The sequence below is a fragment of the Pagrus major genome, chromosome 15 (assembly GCF_040436345.1).
Source record: "Pagrus major chromosome 15, Pma_NU_1.0".
Taxonomy (NCBI): Eukaryota; Metazoa; Chordata; class Actinopteri; order Spariformes; family Sparidae; genus Pagrus; species Pagrus major.
The window spans coordinates 8,974,985-8,995,682 of NC_133229.1; the positions used below are offsets into that span (position 1 = coordinate 8,974,985).

Here is a 20,698-nt window from a genome sequence, read left to right on the forward strand (position 1 = left end):
TTGTTCAGCAGACAGACACTCCTCGTTCAGCTAATATTTAAAAGCAACCAGAATTAATTAAGAAGATTGTATCACTGCAAATTGCTGAAGACTTTGCCTGAAGCAAGAACCAGAATGAATGTGACCAAATGAATTACAATTTTTGGATTCATACCAAAATGTTTATGATTCATCTCTCTTGCATGATTTGGCGATGCACTTTAAATATTGCAGTAGCAAATTTTATGGCAACAGATTCTTTTCAGTAATGTAAAAAGTACCCAAAAGCTATGTTTGAGTAAAAGTAAGTATCAATCTAAATTTTCCGGCAATAAATGTCCTTAAATATCAGCAGTACAAGTTAAAGTAAATATTATGTACACATGTATATTCACATGAGGGTACGGTATATACTGTAAACTATAGGTGGAACTATTGCTGACATGGCATTTTTCTGATTATTGGAATCAGTGTTTTTTTTCTTAATTTGATTGCTGATAAATAAAAATTAAGACATTGAAAATATATATAAATTGATTTAAAACATGTTCTACTTTGGCTCTGATGCAGCATGAAATCTGCAAAGTAAGAAGTAACTGAAGTTATAAAGTCAAATAAATATAGTAGTGGAGTAAAAATATTGTAAGTGGGGTAGGTGTACAGTGTAAAGTAACAGAAAATACTCCATTCTCATTACTCAAGTAAAGTACAAATAACTTAAAATTGCACTTAAGAAAAGTATTTGAGTAAATGTACTTAGTTACATTCGACCACTTGATATAGTGAGGTAAAAAGTACAATATTCGCCTCCAAAATGTAGTGAAGTAGAAGTACAAAGTACTGAGACTGCTTTTAAAGACCTGGTGCCTACATTACCCACAATGCAATTCAGCCACTGAGTGACATCACTGGAGGGAATTTATCAGATTACATGCAGCTTCATTTAGAGCCACAAAAGGTTTTTATACTACTTCTTTCATATGTGCAGTAGCACTCCCCAAGACCTGTAAACACACTTCAATGTGAAAAATTGGTTCGAGTTACCCTTTAATAACAGTACATGAATAAATGTACTTAGTTACATTCCACCAATGTTATCTTGTGGGTTTATATGTGTTCTTTAATGCTGTAATTCTTCCTCCAGAATGTAGTGGAGTAAAAGTAACAGAAATGAAACATGGAAATATTCTAGTTAAGTACAAGTACCCCAAAATTGTATTTAAGTGCAGTACTTGAGTAAATGTACCTAATTACATTCCATCACTGGATTTCAGCCAGTTGTCCGAATCATTACAGTATTATCAGTCCTAACACGTGAAGACTCACTGTGCATTTAGTTCAAGATCTAAATATAAGTTGTATTTGACACACAGTATGTGATGATTTTATCATCATAATCTGTCATTTGTGTTAAATACAGCCCCAGGAATAGCTTCACTCTGGCAGCCTTTCATTTGTATGATGCCGCCTATCTACATTAAAGGAAAGAAAAAACAGCATCGAGACTTAATTGATTTAGAAAACTGAAGGGTGTCAATATCATGTGCTGTCACATATATATTTTTAGTATCATAATTACCACTTATGTGGGTGTTCATGGCAGTAATCATAAGCAGTTACCCTTTTAGTTCAAATGTCACATACATCATCCTGGAATATTCCAGTCAGTCGAGTCCATGTAATGACATGAACGGTGTAGATACATTTCCTCTGTTAATTATCTGGGGGGCATTACCAATAAAGTCTGTTCTCACTGTTGATATTGTACACAAAGTGGAGTTAAAGTAAATTAGTTTGAAATTATGCTAATCTGCCATTAAATCCCATGATGCTGTAGTTGGCTATGTAATGTTATTTACACACTTAATGACTCATAGCTTCAAGCATATGAAGCTAGAGCCAGCAGGCTATTCACTTAATTTAGCAGATACTGGAAGCAAAAAAAAAAGGCTGGCTTCAAGTTTGTTCATGGATTTAACTAATGAGACATAGATGTGTTAGTTAGTAAGCTGTAGATGTGCTGGGAGGCAGATTCTGTTACCTTGGCACACATCCAGGCGAGCTGGCTCCCTGTTTAGGCTAAGTTGAGCTAAGTGGCTGAAGGCGTTAATATTTAGGCTAATGCACAAACATGAGAGTGGTATTAAAGACATTTTACATGCATAGATTACAGTTTAACATGCTTCTTGTTACAAAATATCAATCAGTACAAGATTTCTTTTTCTTTTTCATTGACATGAATGTAACCAAGTTAAACATTTCCTACTAAGTACTGTGCATAATAACAGTTGTGGTATGTTGTAGTTGTTACCTTAAACAGTCCTACTCCACTAAATTTACAGTAGGCAGTACATACTTGTTACCTGGTCATTTGGTTGGTTTTGCGACATAAGAAATGATCAGATTTCACTTGTATTTGATTTGATTTGAAGGATTTAGGAACCAGAAGGAGCGAGGGCTAGATGAGCTGCTGTGATGGTCTCCATAGGGATAAGACAATACAGCCGCAGCTACATCTCATCTTATTTCAAGGAATCTTAAGCAAATATTCACTTGTTGAATTGGCAGATTTTTCACATATTAAAAGTAAAAAACACGTTGTATTCATTCTTTTTTGGCAGTTTTTCCAGTGTAGCGAGCATTTTACTGACATGACTGATCGCTGTTTTTTGCTTAGAAAGAATTAACAGTGTCCAGAGATTAAAACACAGATCTAATGTAACCTTCCTTATATATTTACATTTGACAAATAGAAAAGTCATATTTCCATTGTGTTTTTTGTGTCTTTAATTGCACCCTCTTCTTCTAATGATGCTTATCTTATCTTGATGAACCAGCTTTTAATTTTCTCAAATTCATTCAAAATTTGAGATACATTTGGATTGAAACCTAACTGGTGGCAGACTGAAATGGTCAGTGACATAAACGTATAAACAAAACAAAAAGACAGGCGATAAATGTAGCTAAGATGGCTTACTAACGGGTCTGACTTAATGCTAAACAAACTTGTTGAGACATTAACTTCTTGCCATTTCTAACACTTGACGTTTTGAAGCTGTGCACACAGACCCCTCCTCAGCTGCTCAGTCCTGCACATGAATCATGCCCCACGCCAGCAGGACATGTGCCTGTCACATGTACATGCACTTTATCTGTGTGGGACGTGTGGTGGTGTGGTGAAACCAAGCACACCCCCTGAGCTCAGAGAGGCTGGCTGAAGTTCACCTCGGGTTTTCTCGGGTTTCACTTGCTCAGATCCTCCTAAACATTTGCTTTATATCCTCCTGTCAGAACATCGCCGGGTCCCATGTGGAAACAACTGTTAAGAGCATGTCGGACGAGGAGTTTTTCAAAGCAGAGAAGGTCTTTATCAAGGACTGTGTGGAGGGGGGAGCAGGAAACATGATCCAAACAGGGACAAAGCTTCAAGTAAGTACAAGATGAGTGGTCGAGTGTCAATGTTATGCGGATCTTTGACATATAATATACATATATATATACATATGTGTGTGTATGTCTGTGTCTGTACTGTACAAATACTGTTTATCTGTGTATTTATTCAGGGTAAATATACACGCGTCAAGTTGACATACATAATAAAACACTGTCAGGAAATAAGTTAAAGAAATTACACAGCTGTCCAAGGTGGACGTTTACTGCCTTTCAAATCTGACAGTTTAATTAGATCCTGAAGAAAGGTTCATATGGAGCTAGTCTATTCACAGAGTCTCCTCTATAATGGGTTTTTATTTCAGCCATTTCTGAGAATGTCAGATAGCGGCTTCATCAAATTACCTTCTTCTTCTCTGAACAAATGGGACCCACCTGAAAAAGCTTGTTCCAACTTTAATTTCCTAAACTTTTGGTCACTGTTTGTTTGAAGCAAAGGTCAGATAAAGCACAGTTCCACTTTTTGACCTTTAATGAAAACTCTTTTGTATTTTCAGTTGAAGTCATCACCGGATCACGTGAGCCTCTCTCAAACCAAAGCCTCTCCTTCAGTCATTGCTCAGTCTCAAAATACGTCCAACCACGTCACTGCCGGGACAGCCTCTATGGAAACAGCTGATGATAAACACAGGGACATTTCCCAGCGCCCCTGTCCCGATGCTTCCAGACATGCTGAGGTTAGCTCAGGTTTCTTTGCAAATAGATTGTCAGAGGACAGAACGAGCCCCACAGACTCGGGAGACATGTTCCCCACCCCGGCTTCATCCAGAGAGTCCATCCTCTCGGAAAAGAGCTGGTCCGCTGCTCAGGTTTCCTCTGTCACCTCTCCTGTCTCCTTCAGCGGCACTGTCTCTCCCTGCTCGTCTGTCCTCTCTGGCATCTTCTCCCCCGCTGTTGTCCAGATCAAGCGGCACTTTCTCGCGCCTGGCTCTAGTCTGATTAACATCCCTCAAACCTGTTTCTCATCCTGCGAGAGCTTGTCCTCCTCTGTCTGTCCCCAGTCCCCTCCTCCCCGGCACCGGCCTCCTCTCACCCGACTCTCCCTCCTCACTGCCATCCTGAGAAAAGGCCGTCTTCCTGTCCTGTCTGCTGCTCTGCAGAGGCCTTACACCCCCTGCTGGCCTGTCAACCCTGTGACCCTGTCCTTCTGTAATGCATGCTCAGCAGCCTCCAGTGTGGCCTCCATTCCCCTGGAGTTTTCCTCCCAATTCTCCTCATCAGCGTCTATTGATAGTCAAAACCAGATTCACAGGGAGCCTAACAGATGCGTCACCGCTCCTTTATTTGTGCAGTCAAATGAGCTCAACACAGCATGCTCTGAAAATCAACCAAAAGGATGCTTGGAGCAGACTCGCTCACGCAGCGCACCTCGATGGGAGCAGGTTATTTCACCCCCCACGCTACCTCGAGTTCCACCGCCTCTGTTTTGCACCAACTTCAAATCTGTTTCTCCACTGAAGCATGATGAAATAGACTGCGCAACTTCCAAAAAACTGCACCACACCTCCAATTCCAAGTCCCCTGAGCTGAAGCCCAGCAGCGCTCACATGCACCTCAAGGGCCATGCAGATAATAACCTTAAAAAACTCATCACCCCATGCTCTAAATTTATCAAGGAGCAAGAGACATCTGAGCCCCGGAAATGGAGTCAAAATTCATCTCTCTCAAAGCTTCACTCGCTTTCTCAAAAGCTAAGATCCCCGCCTCCCTGCCCTCCCCAGCTTCAGCCTTCATGCACACCATCTCCTCTGCCTCCTTCACACAACAGCACAGCAAGGTGTGAGTCCAAAGATGCCACACCATCACAGCCTCTTTACAATGCTCACTGTCTGTCTCCTTCACGCTACACGCCCATGGTTTTCCCTGGATGGCTGTCACCCGGCGGTTCCCCCACACCAACACCCTCTCCTGCTCCACAAATCAGAGACCTCACCCCATCCCCTTCACTCTCCCTACGCTCCACGCCCTCCCCAAGGCCGGGGAGTGGAATATCAGACTGCAGTGACAGGGAGGGTAAAAAAAGAAAGGTAGCCGCTCTCTGCTTGCATGCATGACTTCTTTTGACGTATTTAATGTGTTCCCAGTGACGAGCCGTTCTCCCACACTATGTAGTTAAAAACAGATTTCACTTACTTGATAGCTAGATATCAAGTGCTGTCCTCTGTGTGGAGCTGATTTTAGATTTCTGTTTGTTTGTCTCTGCCGTGTCATGTACTGATGTTGGTGCAGATCTTTGCTTGATTTTTAATGATTGAAATATCTGAAACGTCAAAGCAAGAGGGAACCCATCATCATAAAATCACTGCAGTAGCTTTTTATAAAATCTGGTTTCCAGGCCAGACATGCAGCCTGAAGATAAGTACAGTGTAACACACTTCTGAGTATCAACCATCAGGAATCCAATTTATGTAGTGCGAGTACATGTGGAACACAGCTGTCTAGTTTTCTCACCTGTCGGCGTGGAGAAGTCGTCCCTAACTGAACTTTTTGGTGACATTTACAATCAGTCAAATGAATCGTCTGAGCAGTGACAGACAAAGCGATGTGGTTTCCGGCGCTGTGAAAGCAGACAACACATGTCAGTGCTGTTCTTGCTGTCGGGTGTCTCCAGTGAGGCTGGCTGCTTTGCATGATTAACAGCCTGCAGTGGTCTGAGATAAAGCATGCCTAAAAAGATGTAAAACATCTATGATGCTTTTCCACGAAACACTCTGCAAAGTCTATCTTCATGTTTCAATTTCAATTTCATTTAAATTCATTGCCTGCTCTTCTCTCTTAAAAAAACCTCCAGACTCACAAGATTAAGTTGAGCTACAAATCGCTCGCTGCAATTCCCACAAACACCCTTCTGTTGGATCAGCAGGTGAGTTCACTTGTTTGACTCGAAACCCACTTATTCATTTTGTTATCCTGTTCAATATTCAGCCACATGTGGATGTAGCTGTGTGAAGTATTATGTGAAGAATGCAGTGGTGGACTCAGGTTGTGGAAGGGGCGGAAAAAATAACATCAGATATGGGGAGGGGGCACCAGCACGCAGAAAGGGTATCCATGTAAAATTCAAATAAATTAGTTTTAATGAGTTTGCATTAAAAGAAAGGATTTTCTTTTGGAAAATGTATCTTTAAGTCGCCACAGACTTCATAGAGAATTACATTTGTAGCAAATGACAGAATACAGAAACAGATACTGTAGCCGAAAGAGTGTCGGTTCTTAAAGAATCAAATCACATTCAGAGAGATATGAAAAATGGCTTATTGCTGTGTTATCCACACTGCGGGGTGATACATTAAGAGCTACAGAGGAGGGAGGGCTATCTGCAAAGAATACAAAGTGGATCATCTCAGAAGAATATGTTGCAATATCGTCTAAGATGAGATAGCAGCAGTCTGTCCTCTCTGCTTTGTTTTCACAGGCCATAGATGAGCAGGTAGAGAGAGGGGAGAGTCCGTGTGACACGACGGACAGAGGTGTGACAGTGGACAGAGGTGTTGTGGACACCCACGCTGAGGTATTACTGCAGCCATCCGCTGCTGGTTTCCACTGCACACTTCACACAACAGACCAGTAACATGCATAATGCTGTGCTTCCTACAGATGTGCTCCCCCGCTCAGCTGCGGCAACAGTCAGAGGAGCTTTACGCAGTAATCGATGAGATATTGGCAAATTCCATTCCAGAAGTGAGTTCAATCAGTTATGTCTTTTTAACTGAGCATGTACACATATTGATTTGTAAGAACAAAAGTGATTTAATGGGTTTAGTTTTTCCAACCTTTTAGAGCAAAACGTCCCGATCGCTGCAGTCCTCCAGGTCATCAACTCCCGGTCTGCAGGTAAAGTGTGTTCCTTTAACACCAAGCTTGTTAACTCTTGACTTTCCCTCATGAACTCGTGCAGTTTCTTACAGAATTTCTTTTGGAAATAGGCTTATCTCTGGATGAGAAGATGGATTCCACTCTGGTGTCTGTCAAGTGAATATAAAGTTAGAGTAGGAGACAGCTCTCTTAGCTGACAGAACACAAACCAAAGTACAGTTTGTGGCTATCATCTGGTCACCTGCCTAACATTTGATGTACATTTACATCAGATTTACAGCACATTGCAGTGACCTGAGGAAGTTGCTGCACCTGCCCAAGAAACAGTCCAGCACATAACCCCCATTAAAACCACAGCTTGTTAATTTTGCACTTCGGCTTAAATTAAACAAGATGTAATATGTTAATTAGTAAAATGCATTAAACTATCTGATTGATTCTACAATATGTTGCTGGGAGGTAAAGTTAAACCTCTGCAAGGGTCGGCAATGTAATGGTCAGTTAACATTTACAGACGAGTGTCATTATTGAGTCATAAAAATTCAGACACTGAAACAGGCTTTAAGGGTTTGAGTCGAATAAACGAAAAAGTTTCTGTGTTCAGGGCGAATTTCTGCAACTTCACAACAAATTAACTTCACACTTGCACTTACTTTGTTTTCCTGCAATTATGCATTCATATCTTATGTTTTTTAAAAAAAAAATGCGTTTCACCATGAATATGAACAGGCTGATTCCAGACCTCTGAATTGCTGCACATTTTTTTAATGATTCAAACTGGTCTGGTGTCTTATTGAAGGGCGTTGGCTAAAACAAAGGAGCTGGAATATATGGGGACATCAGTGTCTTGTGTCAGAGTCAGTGAAAACAATGACTAAGACTATTGCAATATTTGGATAAGAATGTCACAGCGCGTCGTTGCAAGTCAAACTTCGAACAAAATTGAATTAGGGCAAATAAAAACAAAATGGTGTCAATATTTTGTACAAATAAAAAAATATGTCATCAGAATAAGTTTAAAGTTCCTCTTTGTAAGATAGTTGATTGTTGAGTCTCATTCCCAACTCAGATTGTTTGAGTAGGTCCGATAAAATGTGTTACGGTCAGTTTGTTTATTCAGTCATGAAAACAAAGAGTTTGTTTATTTAGTTGGCTGAGGCATAAGTAATCAGTCAGTGAAGATCTTTCTCTTCTGATTACAATTTCTTCCCCAAAACTACACAGTGCACCTTTAAAGCTGAAAAATACATAATCGTTTGGTAAAAATATCATAAATATTTTGCCATATGGTGTTGAATGGAAGATGGATGTCACAGTAAGACTGACACATTATGGGTTAACTTAATGTCTGACGATAACATAAACTTAAAAATGTCCCTTCACACCACATCTGTTAAATGCAAAGTTGACATTGTATCGTCTCACGCTGCTTTAGTGTGCAGTTTTGTTGCTACAGTAAATAGAAAATGAACCGTCAGTCTTGCCTTCACAGGTCTAGACACTTCGCCATCCTTTTTGTAGTTTTAGCACCTCTCGCCATCAAACATGCATAAAGTTATGTAAGTAAAACTGTAAATGGTTTAAAAAAAGATCAAATAGAAAAAAGGAAATACAGAACTGCGGTAACCTTCAGGCCACAGAACAAGAGCTCTGCACTGTGTTGTACTGAAACACAAACTGGAAGTGAGATTAAAGTGAATTCTGACTGTATAATCATCAGCACAAGAAATGAAAAGACATGTGTTCATTATTCATCAAAGGACCGTGGTATCAGAGAAAACAAGTGTGTGTGTGTGTGTGTGTGTGTGTGTGTGTGTGAGTGTAAAACAGATTTAGTTCAGACTGTCATCCATGAGACTTTGGTGGACATTTAGATGGTTATAGGTAAAGTGACGGAAATGTGTAAATTTCAATCACTACTGCATGAAAAGAAAAAAAAAACGCTTCAAGGATAGAAAAAATAGATAAGATGATACTGTTGCTTCACCGTTCATTATCTTCTAATATATATTCAGTGAGACCATGATTTGTGACCACGAAGGTTTTCTTTTCATCTTCCTTTTAGTACTTTTTGAAAGTCACATATTTGAAAAAGTGGATGAATAATTTTCAGATACTTTGTTTTCCATTTTTCTCAGCAGATGAGGCTTGTGTAACTGTTGCTTCATGTCTTTCTTTTTCCCTTCAGCAGAATAACTCATCATCTCCAAAATCCTTGGGGCGTGAAACCAAATATGTGAGTAAGAGTCGGGTAGTTTTGTCTGTTGGATTAAAGAAATGAACAATCTGAAGATTTTGCCCTCACAGAAACACTTTGGTTCTGCTTGTTTAAGAAAAATATTCAAAATATCTGTTTAGATTCCTGTCTGCTTCCTGTAATTCCATTTTGCAGTCCAAATTTGGATAATAAAGTATCTCGCTTAAAGCAACATTATGTAGAAATTGGCATTTAGTGCAATTTGGCGCCCCCTGCAGTTTCTGCAACTGTCATAAATACAAATCCCAGGTCTGTAACGATTTGTCAGATGTAATGTAGGCAGGGTTCCAGTTACCTGGGTGCCAATGCTCTCATTAAAGCAATAACATCACAGATCTGTGGGGGTCTCTGGTACATTACCAACAACCTTTATTTTAATCATAAATAATGAATTTTCCAGTGTTATTGGTCATTTTTGCATTAATGATATAAATAGGTGAAAAGAAACATGTTTTCCAGAGGAACTATGCAGCATATTCTCTCTTGAATGACATTTTTAAAAAACATTTTTAATAATAAATAATGCTGTATTTGTATCCATAACTAATAACTATGTTGTTTTTCATCCACATTGTTTTTCCAGGCCTCTTTATGCAGCTTGCACCCACCTACCAGTCTGGAAAGAAACCTTATGGATCGTAAAAAGGTAAACATTCACTTGATCATTAGGCTCCTGCTGCAACCTCTATAACAATGATAAATTAAAGTGTCTTGTGGAGATAGTCATGAGGATGAATTCCCCTCTGCTGTCAATCGTTCAGACGAAGCCCGGGGTCATTCGCCCAATGACGGCCATTCCAAGACTGACAGTGGACGATGAAGAGGAATTTCACCCAAACCCCTTCAGGCAGTTTGACGTCAAGCAAACCTTCACCGACAACAACAAGGTGAGTTAGTGGCATCAGCTCATATTACTGCAGGAATCTGTGTTTGTTTGTGTTTTTGAACCCACATGGTGATGCGGAGTAGTTTTAGTTTTTATTTCAAGTGACATCAAGATATCAAGTTCTGTCTTTTTTGTATCACTCACAGTCCTTGTGGGTTGAAAATGTGGCTGTCAAAAGAGAAGTGTCTCATGAATTTCATTTGAGTTATGACTGAGTCAAAGTTTGACAAGTTTTCAGGGCAGAAAAGTTTAGAAAAGTTAAGAAACTTCTCATTTCACTGGAAAAAAACCCTGTTTGCTTGAACAAGTTAATCCTTTAAAATGAGCAGTGGAATATCATCTCATGCTCGCCTTTTCCAGAGCTTTTGATCATTACCAATGGACCTCTTCAGCAGAAAAAAAAGACACTTTAGTCACATGATAACTGAGGAAGTTACATTTGCTGAAGAAGACCTTCTAATATGGTTAAACTCTGCAGAAAAAACTATAAGTTTAGAATATTTTTGTCACAGATAAACTGTAGTAATATATTGCCTGTAACCCTGATGACACAGAGACAATCTTATTTTCAGGTGAAGGCCCTTGGTGATGGAAGACTGAAAGTTTGACACATAGACTTTAACAGTAGGTCGACTTTAAAGGGAACAGGAGCTACATTAGGTTTCAGCGCAATCAGTGTCAAAAATCAACATCCCACTGTTCTAGTGAACCCATTTTTCCTCGTCTACTGATTACCACCATGGTCATGACTCATATTTGAGGTGGTAGCAAACTGAGATGTTTTTTCCGCAGTATGAGCACAGGTTCAGTGAGACAGAACCAAGTCACTTCACACTAGGTGAAAAATCTCGACACTTGACATATTCAGCTCATAGATGAGAGCAGGCAAGAGTCACTTTACTGTCACCAGAAGGAGGCCTTACTGAGTAAATGAAAATGTGTGCTAATTGTGCCTGAACATCCCCATCATAAAACACCTGCTTTTAGAATCAAGTTTGGCTCAACAGCCTGGACCCGGAGCAGAGGGTGTTTTAACAACATATATCTACAATATTCATTTACTTTAGTAAGCTTTTATTTAACATCTCTGATCTATGAACCTTCCCACTTTTATTTATTTGAAGATTCACAAAACATTTCTGGAGCTTCACAGCAAAACAGCATTGCAGCATTCTCCTGAGCAACTGAAGTAGATGGAGACATGTTGTAAAACCTTATAAAACAACTGAATGTGAATGAAGAATGAAGAAACTGCAAGCCTTGAGATGCTAACTTGATTTGAAAAGACATTATGCATACCCTTGACACACAGTCGAACTAATGCCAACGCTTTCGGCCAGCAGATGCAGTGTAAATTCTGACCTAAAAACAGGTGTAACTGATGTCTTTTCAAATCAATTTGTGGTGGCAATGACTGAATTTTCATTTTCGGGTGAACTTTTCCTCTCACAAACATTTAACAAAGTTTGAACCCAAACCTGACGCAATTTTAGATTTGCTAATTTGAAAGTGAAAACCAAATGTATTATTCAGTGCCTCAATAGATTAAAAAATGTTATGCTGGGGTACATCTATTTAACTGAAGTCGCCTTACCAAGGACAAAATCGATGGCATATTTAGCCTTGAGCTAATAGACTCCTGTTGTCATTATGACCAAAATAAATTGGATATCCTCTACACAGAGTAAATGTGTAGCCTGTTGTCAAACAGGGTCTACACATCTATTTTTTGTGTTTCCTTGTAAAAGTAAAATCCAAAGAAGTCGGACTCTGCAGTCAGCCTTCTCTTCTCCCTTTATTCAATTTTTCACCACATCGCCTGTCTTGTTAGCGATGCCTTGTTCAATCCTCCAGAGGATGATCCCTTTCGTTTTTCACAAGCTGCTGAGTTTCTGGCGTGTTCCCAAACCTTTTCTTGTTAAACACCTTGAAATAGAGAGCTTTAGAAAGTTGCTTATGCACAGCTTACCACCTTCATGGAAGTCCTAGAGGCGGCAGCGTGTTTGGTGCATGTGGATAAAGTGGTTATAGAGGATTTCAATGTTTTACTACACCATCAGAGTTCATTGTAACCGACACAGATTCACAGTCACTTTCAAGCAAGCGGGGCGGGGGTGGGGGGGGAATCATTTTGAAAGCCTTAAATTAAAGAAACAACACCACAACAACATTAGACAGCATCCTCACATTAAGTCCTGTTTACTCTGCCTCAGAGAATCTCAGTAACAGCTCCAGATTCCCTGCTGATGAGGGAAAACAGCAATGCAAAGTGGTAAAATATGCTCCTTTAAACTGCAGGAAAGTGCATAGGGGTTACGTCTGGACTACACACAAACAGAATAATGTTTTGAAGCACAGAATCAATGACCGCAACCTGCAGTGTCTGGTGCAACAGAACAATTTCTTACTGTAGTTGTGTTATTTACACACAAAGCTCTTTTCCACATCATTATTGTAATGAATATCTACCCAGGTAAAAACCTCTTTAAGTGACCAGTTTTCACTCCCCAGCTCCTGTTCCTGCATTGTGACAGGGGAACAGAAAATAATTGGAAATCAATAGTACCACCAGGGTTATGAAATCAGTAACAGATCATTAATGAAGGCCACTGCAGCGAAAGAAAGGTTAAGCTCCTTGTGTAACACCGAGCCGTAAGCACAATTATACTGCGAGCCTTGTTCACTCCTTAAATACGTGACTCGTTAAATGTCAAGGTCAAAACTGGCAGTCAAGAACCAGATTTTCAGATATACAAGGAACTGATAACGCGGACACTCGCTTTCAGCAATCGTCCAGAGCAGAGAGGTTCTTGACGTGTTTGATTTAAAAAACACTTTTCTCTCCGTTTGTCTCCAGGGAAACAAACAGCAGCCAGACAAATGGTAGCTTATTTCAAATATATCTTTTAGTAGTAATAAACTTTGTAATTGGTTTGTTGTGATGTGGAACAATTAAATATGCAGAGTGTTGTGAGCCACGAGCTGTAACATTTATATTCAGTGTGTGATGCAATTTGCTCCTTACCTTGGCACAGTCGCCCGAGCGTGGGTTATCTTGTTGTCATTTAACCTCAGATCTTTGATTCATTACAGTCGACATTATGCAGTGAGGTACTCATTAATTAATTGCAGCTTCATGTTAATTCAGGGTGATAGAGTTTGTAATTTGCATGCTGTTGACACTACACAATCAGTTACCGGCCTGTGTGACACCGGCAAACATCTCTGCCTCAAAGTTTGCGGTGCTGCTTGGCTGTGTGATTTCATGTTGTGATGATTCATGGAATAGCTCGTTATTTTGGGAAATATGCTTAATCAGAGTAGATGAGATGATCAGTAACACTCTCTGTACATTAAGTATAAAGCTACAGCCAGCATACAGCTAGCTTAGCTTAGCATTAAGACTGGAAACAGCTTGGCTCTGTCAGCACCTCTGAAGCTCACCAATTAACACATCTTCTTTATGTTGCAACTTAATGTTCCTGTAGGTTCAATTTTCAGTTCTATCTAGCGACAAGATCATGTCATCAAACACGGCTGCAGATCTGATACAAATGCTTCTGCCTGATTTGTGGAGCAATTTCCTGAACCAATTATATTTGAGCCACAGCCTGAGATAACGTTATAACCAGAGGCAGATTGATATATCTCCTTATATTCCTGAGTAGTTTATCTCTTGAGAATGTGTTTCAATTATAGATAGAAACCGGTCAGAGAATTGGGAGTAACCTTCAGTATTATGTTGAAGGCAGGAGAAGAGAACTTCCTTGGTCTCCTAACATACACCCACTTTGGTGTCCTTCAAAATATCCCGTGGTGTCACGCTTCCAAATCTTGTAATGCAGTCTCGAACTGAAGTCACTCCACCACTCCATCACCGTCCCCGCCACCTCCAGACATGAAAGTCATGTCATAAACATGTAATGTGAACGCTTTTGTAGAATTGTTAATATTGTACATAGGACGGGTAAAAAATTTTACGTATCCGTGGTTTGCAGGAACGTTAGCTGCCAACACTGGGCTGACAAAGTGTGTTGATTTAAGAGTGGTTATTGGAGTTTGACTGGCCACTGGCTCTGGCCATTTTGGTGCCCTAGGTGAAGCCCATCACAACTAGACAAAGTGATTTCCACTACAGAACTGTATCTGTTTTTAATGCAGTGCCGCCTGAGGCCTGGAGATCATGGCCCTCCAGTATTGGTTTTCTGCCTTGTCCCTTGTGCACAGAGATTTCCTTACACTCTCTGAATCTTTTAATGATTTTATGTAATGTAGACAATGCCCACAGTCACATACAATTAACAGAACTCACCTGCTTCAGGCTGTGTTTCGCTCGGGGTAGGTAGCGTGCTGGATGTGGTGTTGCTGCTGCTGCTTGTTGCCTGACCCGCAGCTGTATACAAACATACAGTACATTCATACTGTTACACCACTGCATTAAGTCTGTTGTGTCATTCTACTTCATATACATATAAACTTTATTTAATTTGACTGACCGGCATTTAATTAGTAACAAGGTTTAACTGTAACATTCAGTAATAATAAAAATAACAACAACAACAACAATAAAATAACAATAACATAGCAGAGACCACAAATCATTTTCTGAACTTACATGATTGGTGTAGATGGCAGATTAGAAGGCCGTTCTCCAGCAGCTGCTGGAGGCTTATGCAAAAATGTCCTGAGTGCATCTGGACAGTTATAGAGTAGATCAGCCTGATCATTACTGTACAAGGAAACACATGTAGCTGCAGCAGACAGAGAAGGATAAACAACTGCTGCAGCCTGCACACTACTACCTGCACCAGTGGGTCAACATAACAAATGATTACCTACGTGTGATTATGCATCAGTAAAATAAAAGATGTTGCACTACAATTAGATAGTTACACATGCCCAACAATATGGGTAATTAATTGTCTATAATGGTCAGTGAATTTGAATGTCAAACACTGTAGGTAGGAGGAGGGACACTGAACAGCAGCAGCAGTTAACCAGACAGCAGCAGCAGTTTGCCAAATAAACTAACAGGCTTGACATTCAGATGATTCATAAACATCCTAAGCAGCTAACATAGCATCATTATCCAGCATTATTAGCTAGTTTTGCTTTATTTTAATTTAAGCTAGTAAATCATGGAGGCCAGGAGATGATCAGATGACACTCACAACCCTCGTCTGATGCGTCATCGAGGAAGACTTAATCTGCATAATCTGACAGCCCACACACCGCTCAGCCATTCATTCGGGCCGACACTGGTTAGGTTAATGTCTGTCTTTGAAGTCTGCATAACCTGGGCTGAATTCTTTTCTAGTGTCCTTCTGTTTGAATAAGGAAAGAAACCAGAACACGGAAAGAGCCTTAGGCTTCAGTGAGGCTTCAGTTTCGCTTCACAGTCTACAGTATGGACATTTCTTATCTCCTGGGTTTAGTTTCCTCTGTGTAGCTGCTTCATTACACTGCCTACAGACTTTTTCCTGCCTTGATTTAACTTGTGTGCCCCTCCGGTAGAATATCTAGAATATAACCATATGTTGCAAAAAAAAGATCTAATATGAATGTTTCTGCCTGATTTATTTAGACATTTCCTGAAGCCATCAGCCCACCTCAGAGCTACAGCCTTACGGCTTGAAAGTACAAAAGATATAATAAAATATATCTATATAGTCTTGCATCTCTCTTGTTATAAAAATGATTTATGTTTTAATCATAAAGAGAAACCAGGCAAAGAATAGGGAGAAACTGTCTGTGTTATGTTGAAGGCTGGAAAGGAAATGTGACAACTAAGCTTCAGCCAATTAATTTGGGAGTGACAGAGAAAATGAGAGCTTGGGTCAGTCTTGCTCCTAGAGTGATGAAACAATACACATTTAATTAGGAGGAAACACTCATATGAACATACTTCAGGCTGCTTTACTTTTTTTGGTTCTTTCTTTTGACTTGTTATATTTGTATTGTTGGTAACAGGTCACCTGTGTTTGGTCATTTGACAGACAAAATAAAAAGGTCCGTGCATCAGAGCGGTTTATTGCAGAGAATAGTGCAACAAAATCGCATGCATATGAAACCATGTTTTGTTAGCAGTCATCTAACAATTCAAAGTGTGATATATGCCTTTACCATTAAAATCCAGTAAAGTCAGTAAAATCTAAATTCTTTAAACTCTTGCCTTTCACTGAGAGTAGTGGCATTTATACTATTTGTATCTGTTCATCTTCCTTGCCTGAACATACAGTAATTGTGTTAATGTGTTGCATGTCTTCATTTCAACCTCGTTCGTTGCATTAACTGACTGTTGTATTTAGGACAGCAGTATTCTTCGTTGTTAAGTATTAATAGATAAATTCTCAAAGGTACCATGGGGAGTTCTTGACCACCAGTAGTGCTATAGAGCTTTGTTTTTATGACTGGTTGCCTGTTTTGTTTGGTATCAAGTACACACCTGAGCACGAGGGTGAGGCAATACAACTGCCAATGGCTTCCAACACGCCCTCATACCTAAATGACAAAATAGGTTGTTTGCCAATGACTCTCAAAACAAGATGTTCGACGTGGTTTGGTTTAAGAAAAGATCGTGCTTTGGGTTCACATAAAAACATTAGTTTTTGTGAGTAAGTTAAGTAATGTTACGTACTTGGTTAAAATAAATACATAGTTACATATGAAAGTCAACGGTTGACTTTTGATTTTACACAGGACACGATCAGTGGTCTCCTGGGTGAAAATTCAGACAGACCTCCTCCATTCGCGTATTTTGTTGCTCTTTTACCTCACCCGACTTCCTTCTTTGCTCCTGTCTTAATTACTACAGCCACTAGTGGTCACCACCCAACAATAAATGTAATTCTGGCCGTAATAAGCTGCTGCACAGGCGTCATAATTGACTGATCGTTAGGTGATGGTAAAAAATGCAGCAATGCACCAACAAAGGCAGTGAATAAAAAGACTGATAGAAAGCCAACATGGATATAAACAATGCAGGGTTTGAAAAAAATAAAATAAAACTTGGTTTTGCAAGCAATTATATGCAGATGGAAATGTGTTCAACACATCCCCCAAAGATTTGAAATGAATTTTGTGAGTAACACTCAATTAAATTTAGCATCCATTGGTTCCAAAAGCCCTCCAAAGGGCACCTTTTTAATATACCGTAGGACTGGATTGTATTTTTCACTTCCTGCTCAGTACACAAAGGCCAAAATTAAAGCCTGCCAGGTTCAGCGAGTTTGAACACAGGTGTGACAAAGGTGCTGGCCCTGCCTGCCTTGGCAGAGTATGGGAGCCGTTGAGCTGTTAAACACAACAAAAGCAGAGAAACATTGCACTGTGTTTGATCAAGGTTATTTTGTTTGACACCAGTTTCCTGCTCTACCTTGCTGCTGGCTTGTATCTCAGAGGGCTTCAACTGTAAAATACCAACTGGTAGCAATTAATGCAATAACAACGTTTTTCTGCTGCCTTAATACTGTGTATAACTGACTAGTCCAGTGAAAATGTGCTTCCTCCATATTTCTACAAACCCTATCCTTAGCTTTAATGTTTACATTTACACATTTTCACTCTTGAAAAAGCACTCTTCGTGAAAAGCACGGCTACATAAAAAGAAATTTGACATTTCATCACTGAATTAAACACTTCTTTTCTAATTCTTTTATTGGACCCTGTGGCAGTTCCTGTATGTCATGGCTGTGAGGCAATGCAAATTACATTAAAATGTGACTCTAGTGTTCCTATAACAGGCTGAGAGGTATGAACATGCAGAAATGAGCATTTTGCAGGTGCACGCACCAGACCAGAGTCTTTGTCCTCTACCATTCAGATATAAAATATAACAGACAACATAAATGACAATAGTAAATGCCCAGACACAGAGCTTAAAAACAAAATCCTGCGGCAATAAACACATACCAGTCTGGAACAGTCCACAGCCATAAGAAAGCCTGCATGGGGAGAACAATGAGACAATCCCTGTGAAAATTGTTGCATGACGTGTGTGTCGGAGTATGGCATTTATTTTTTTCTTCCAATGGGGGCTTTCTTCTTTGTCTCAATGTTTGGTCACTGGGTAACGCTCCAGTGCACAAGTGAACAGCTTGCCAACCATTGTGTCTGTAGGACTGTCACATCACACAACATTTGGACTCATTTTTAAAGTATATAGTCAGTAATGGTTTTAGTCAAAGTGCAAATGGATCAAATGCATGAACTTGTCTTTTTCCTTTTCAGGTGGTGGCAGGAAAAGATTTTTACACAAGTTCAAAAGGCCAAATGGTGAGAGAGGAGAGGAAGCCTGAAAGAAGAACTCCGTTCTCAGTGTGTGACCTGCAGATTACAGAGCCTGAAGACCAGATCATTTGCCCTGTGAAAACATCTTTCAGTCCAACTGAGGGCCGAATGGAAGCTTTTGAGACTCACATTTAAAGCATTAACCCTGAACCCTAAACAATTATCTGCTAAGACACAGTCAATATTGAAAACCATTGTGAAAAGGTGAAATGACAAGTTAATTGCACATCAACTGAATTAGTGAATGAGTGCGTAGCCATACTTATATGGTTGACAATAATGATTTAATATGCAAGATGGTAAAGCTTTCCATTTGCACAGACAGAGGTAGCCAAAAGCATTCTAGCTGGCAAGTATAATTTTTTCTGTCTGTACTAACAACTGTCGCTGGCAGATTTGATCAGCTTTAGCCAGCTGGCTAATGAAGCTAACTAACTCAGAGAGATGGTTGAAAATGCTGGCTGACTATTTAACGTTTGTATCTGTTTTGTTTTGAATCAAGAACCCTGCAAAATGGGTCTTTAATGTGCACTTGATGGCTACATACATGACACTGTGCTAAGAGACTGAGGCCAAGGAGCCGTACAGACACATGGACTCAAAAGCTGGCTAAAAAAGCAGCTATTCTTTCTCAATAGGGGCTAGTATTGCAGTCCAGCACAGCCTGCTGGGCTGCAGAGAGTTAAAAGGTGCCAGGCGACGGCACTACAAGGTAAAGAGCAGCTCACTGAATGGAAATGTCCTCTGACCCAATGCGAAAGTCAATCAGGCAAGAGCCAGTGCCGCTGGTTTTAATTAAAAAGCAGCACAAAGTTATTTGCTACTCTGCTCCGTTAGAAAAGTGCGGACTGCATTCAGTGCACATACAGGTGTACAGGTCTGCAATGCCGGTGAATCCTGATAGGGCAACATTGTTGAATGAAAACAGTTTCAACAACTATAAAAAGGCGATTTTCTCATTCAACAAAATGTACAAGGAGTAAGGAATGTAAACTAGTTGATCCACACACACACACACACACACACACACACTCACACACCACATGAATGCAAAATAAGGCCTGGGTTATGTTGGAAAATAACTAGTTCATGCAGTGTATGGTCTGACCATGTCGAATAATGAGCTGTGATTGGACAGTTGTTTCGGGGGATGGGTTTAGTGAACTTTGGATCGGTGCAATGTACCAATTGCAAAGAGAGAAAGTTCAGCTGTGATGGCTTTGATTTTTTTTTTCAAGTAAATGTATTGTAGGCCTTTAATGTGTCTTATCACAAATAATCAACAGGTTATAAGAAAATACTATTTTAATAAAAATAATTTGAGTAGAATCTGTAATATGTAATAAAGGACTTGCATATCGTCCCCTATGGTCTGAGTATTGCATCCCTCTGTTGCTATAGTTACCCCAGACAGTGAAACATCATGGTGCAGCTCCCGTTTTTACATCTGGACTGGCAGCGGGCCACCTGCAGAACAAATGAGGATTACTCTCTAGTCATTTGGCCTAAAGGTGGGCCAGTTCTGTACTTGATGTACTTGGGACAGATCTGTAAAACAGTGTTCGATTTATTTTTGTTTTGTTTTTCTTTGCTCCCCCATATTTACAGCATACAGCCAGTTGCAGGATGAGGATCATATTATTTAACTGTACATTACAGGCCAGTGACATGAAAGTCCACTTGATAAAAGACATAATAAAACTCCATACATGTAGGTTTGCTTCAAAGAGCATAATAAAGGAATCTTTTTCATCTGCAGCAGCAGTGCCACAGTTTGATCACTGTCACATGACTCATCCTTCTGGAAGGGGCTCTTTGAGAAACAACGGTGCAGGTAATTGATGCACTCACAGCGTTCGCTACCTGCTGCGAGCCTCTGCAGATGTGTAACCACAATTGAAGACCGCTGAAGTTGTTATAAAAATATCTTTAACAGTAGGTGATTGCATGACCTTGAGCTCAATAGCTTAGAGAGCTCCCAGTTTGTTGATCTCATGCACTTCTCTGGGAAATTATATAAT

At 39.9% G+C, this 20,698-nt stretch overlaps 1 protein-coding gene across 1 annotated transcript; it reads left to right on the top strand.

Moving 5' to 3' along the window:
* Positions 1-3,269: 3,269 nt before the first annotated feature.
* On the top strand, positions 3,270-20,039 carry mlip (muscular LMNA-interacting protein). The gene is made up of 10 exons (XM_073482370.1): positions 3,270-3,408; positions 3,927-5,456; positions 6,221-6,292; positions 6,845-6,940; positions 7,027-7,110; positions 7,210-7,263; positions 9,434-9,481; positions 10,086-10,148; positions 10,264-10,389; positions 18,618-20,039. The coding sequence occupies exons 1-10, from the start codon at positions 3,310-3,312 to the stop codon at positions 18,810-18,812; spliced, it is 2,367 nt and encodes a 788-aa protein (XP_073338471.1). The 5' UTR covers positions 3,270-3,309; the 3' UTR covers positions 18,813-20,039.
* The last annotated feature ends 659 nt before the right edge of the window (positions 20,040-20,698 follow it).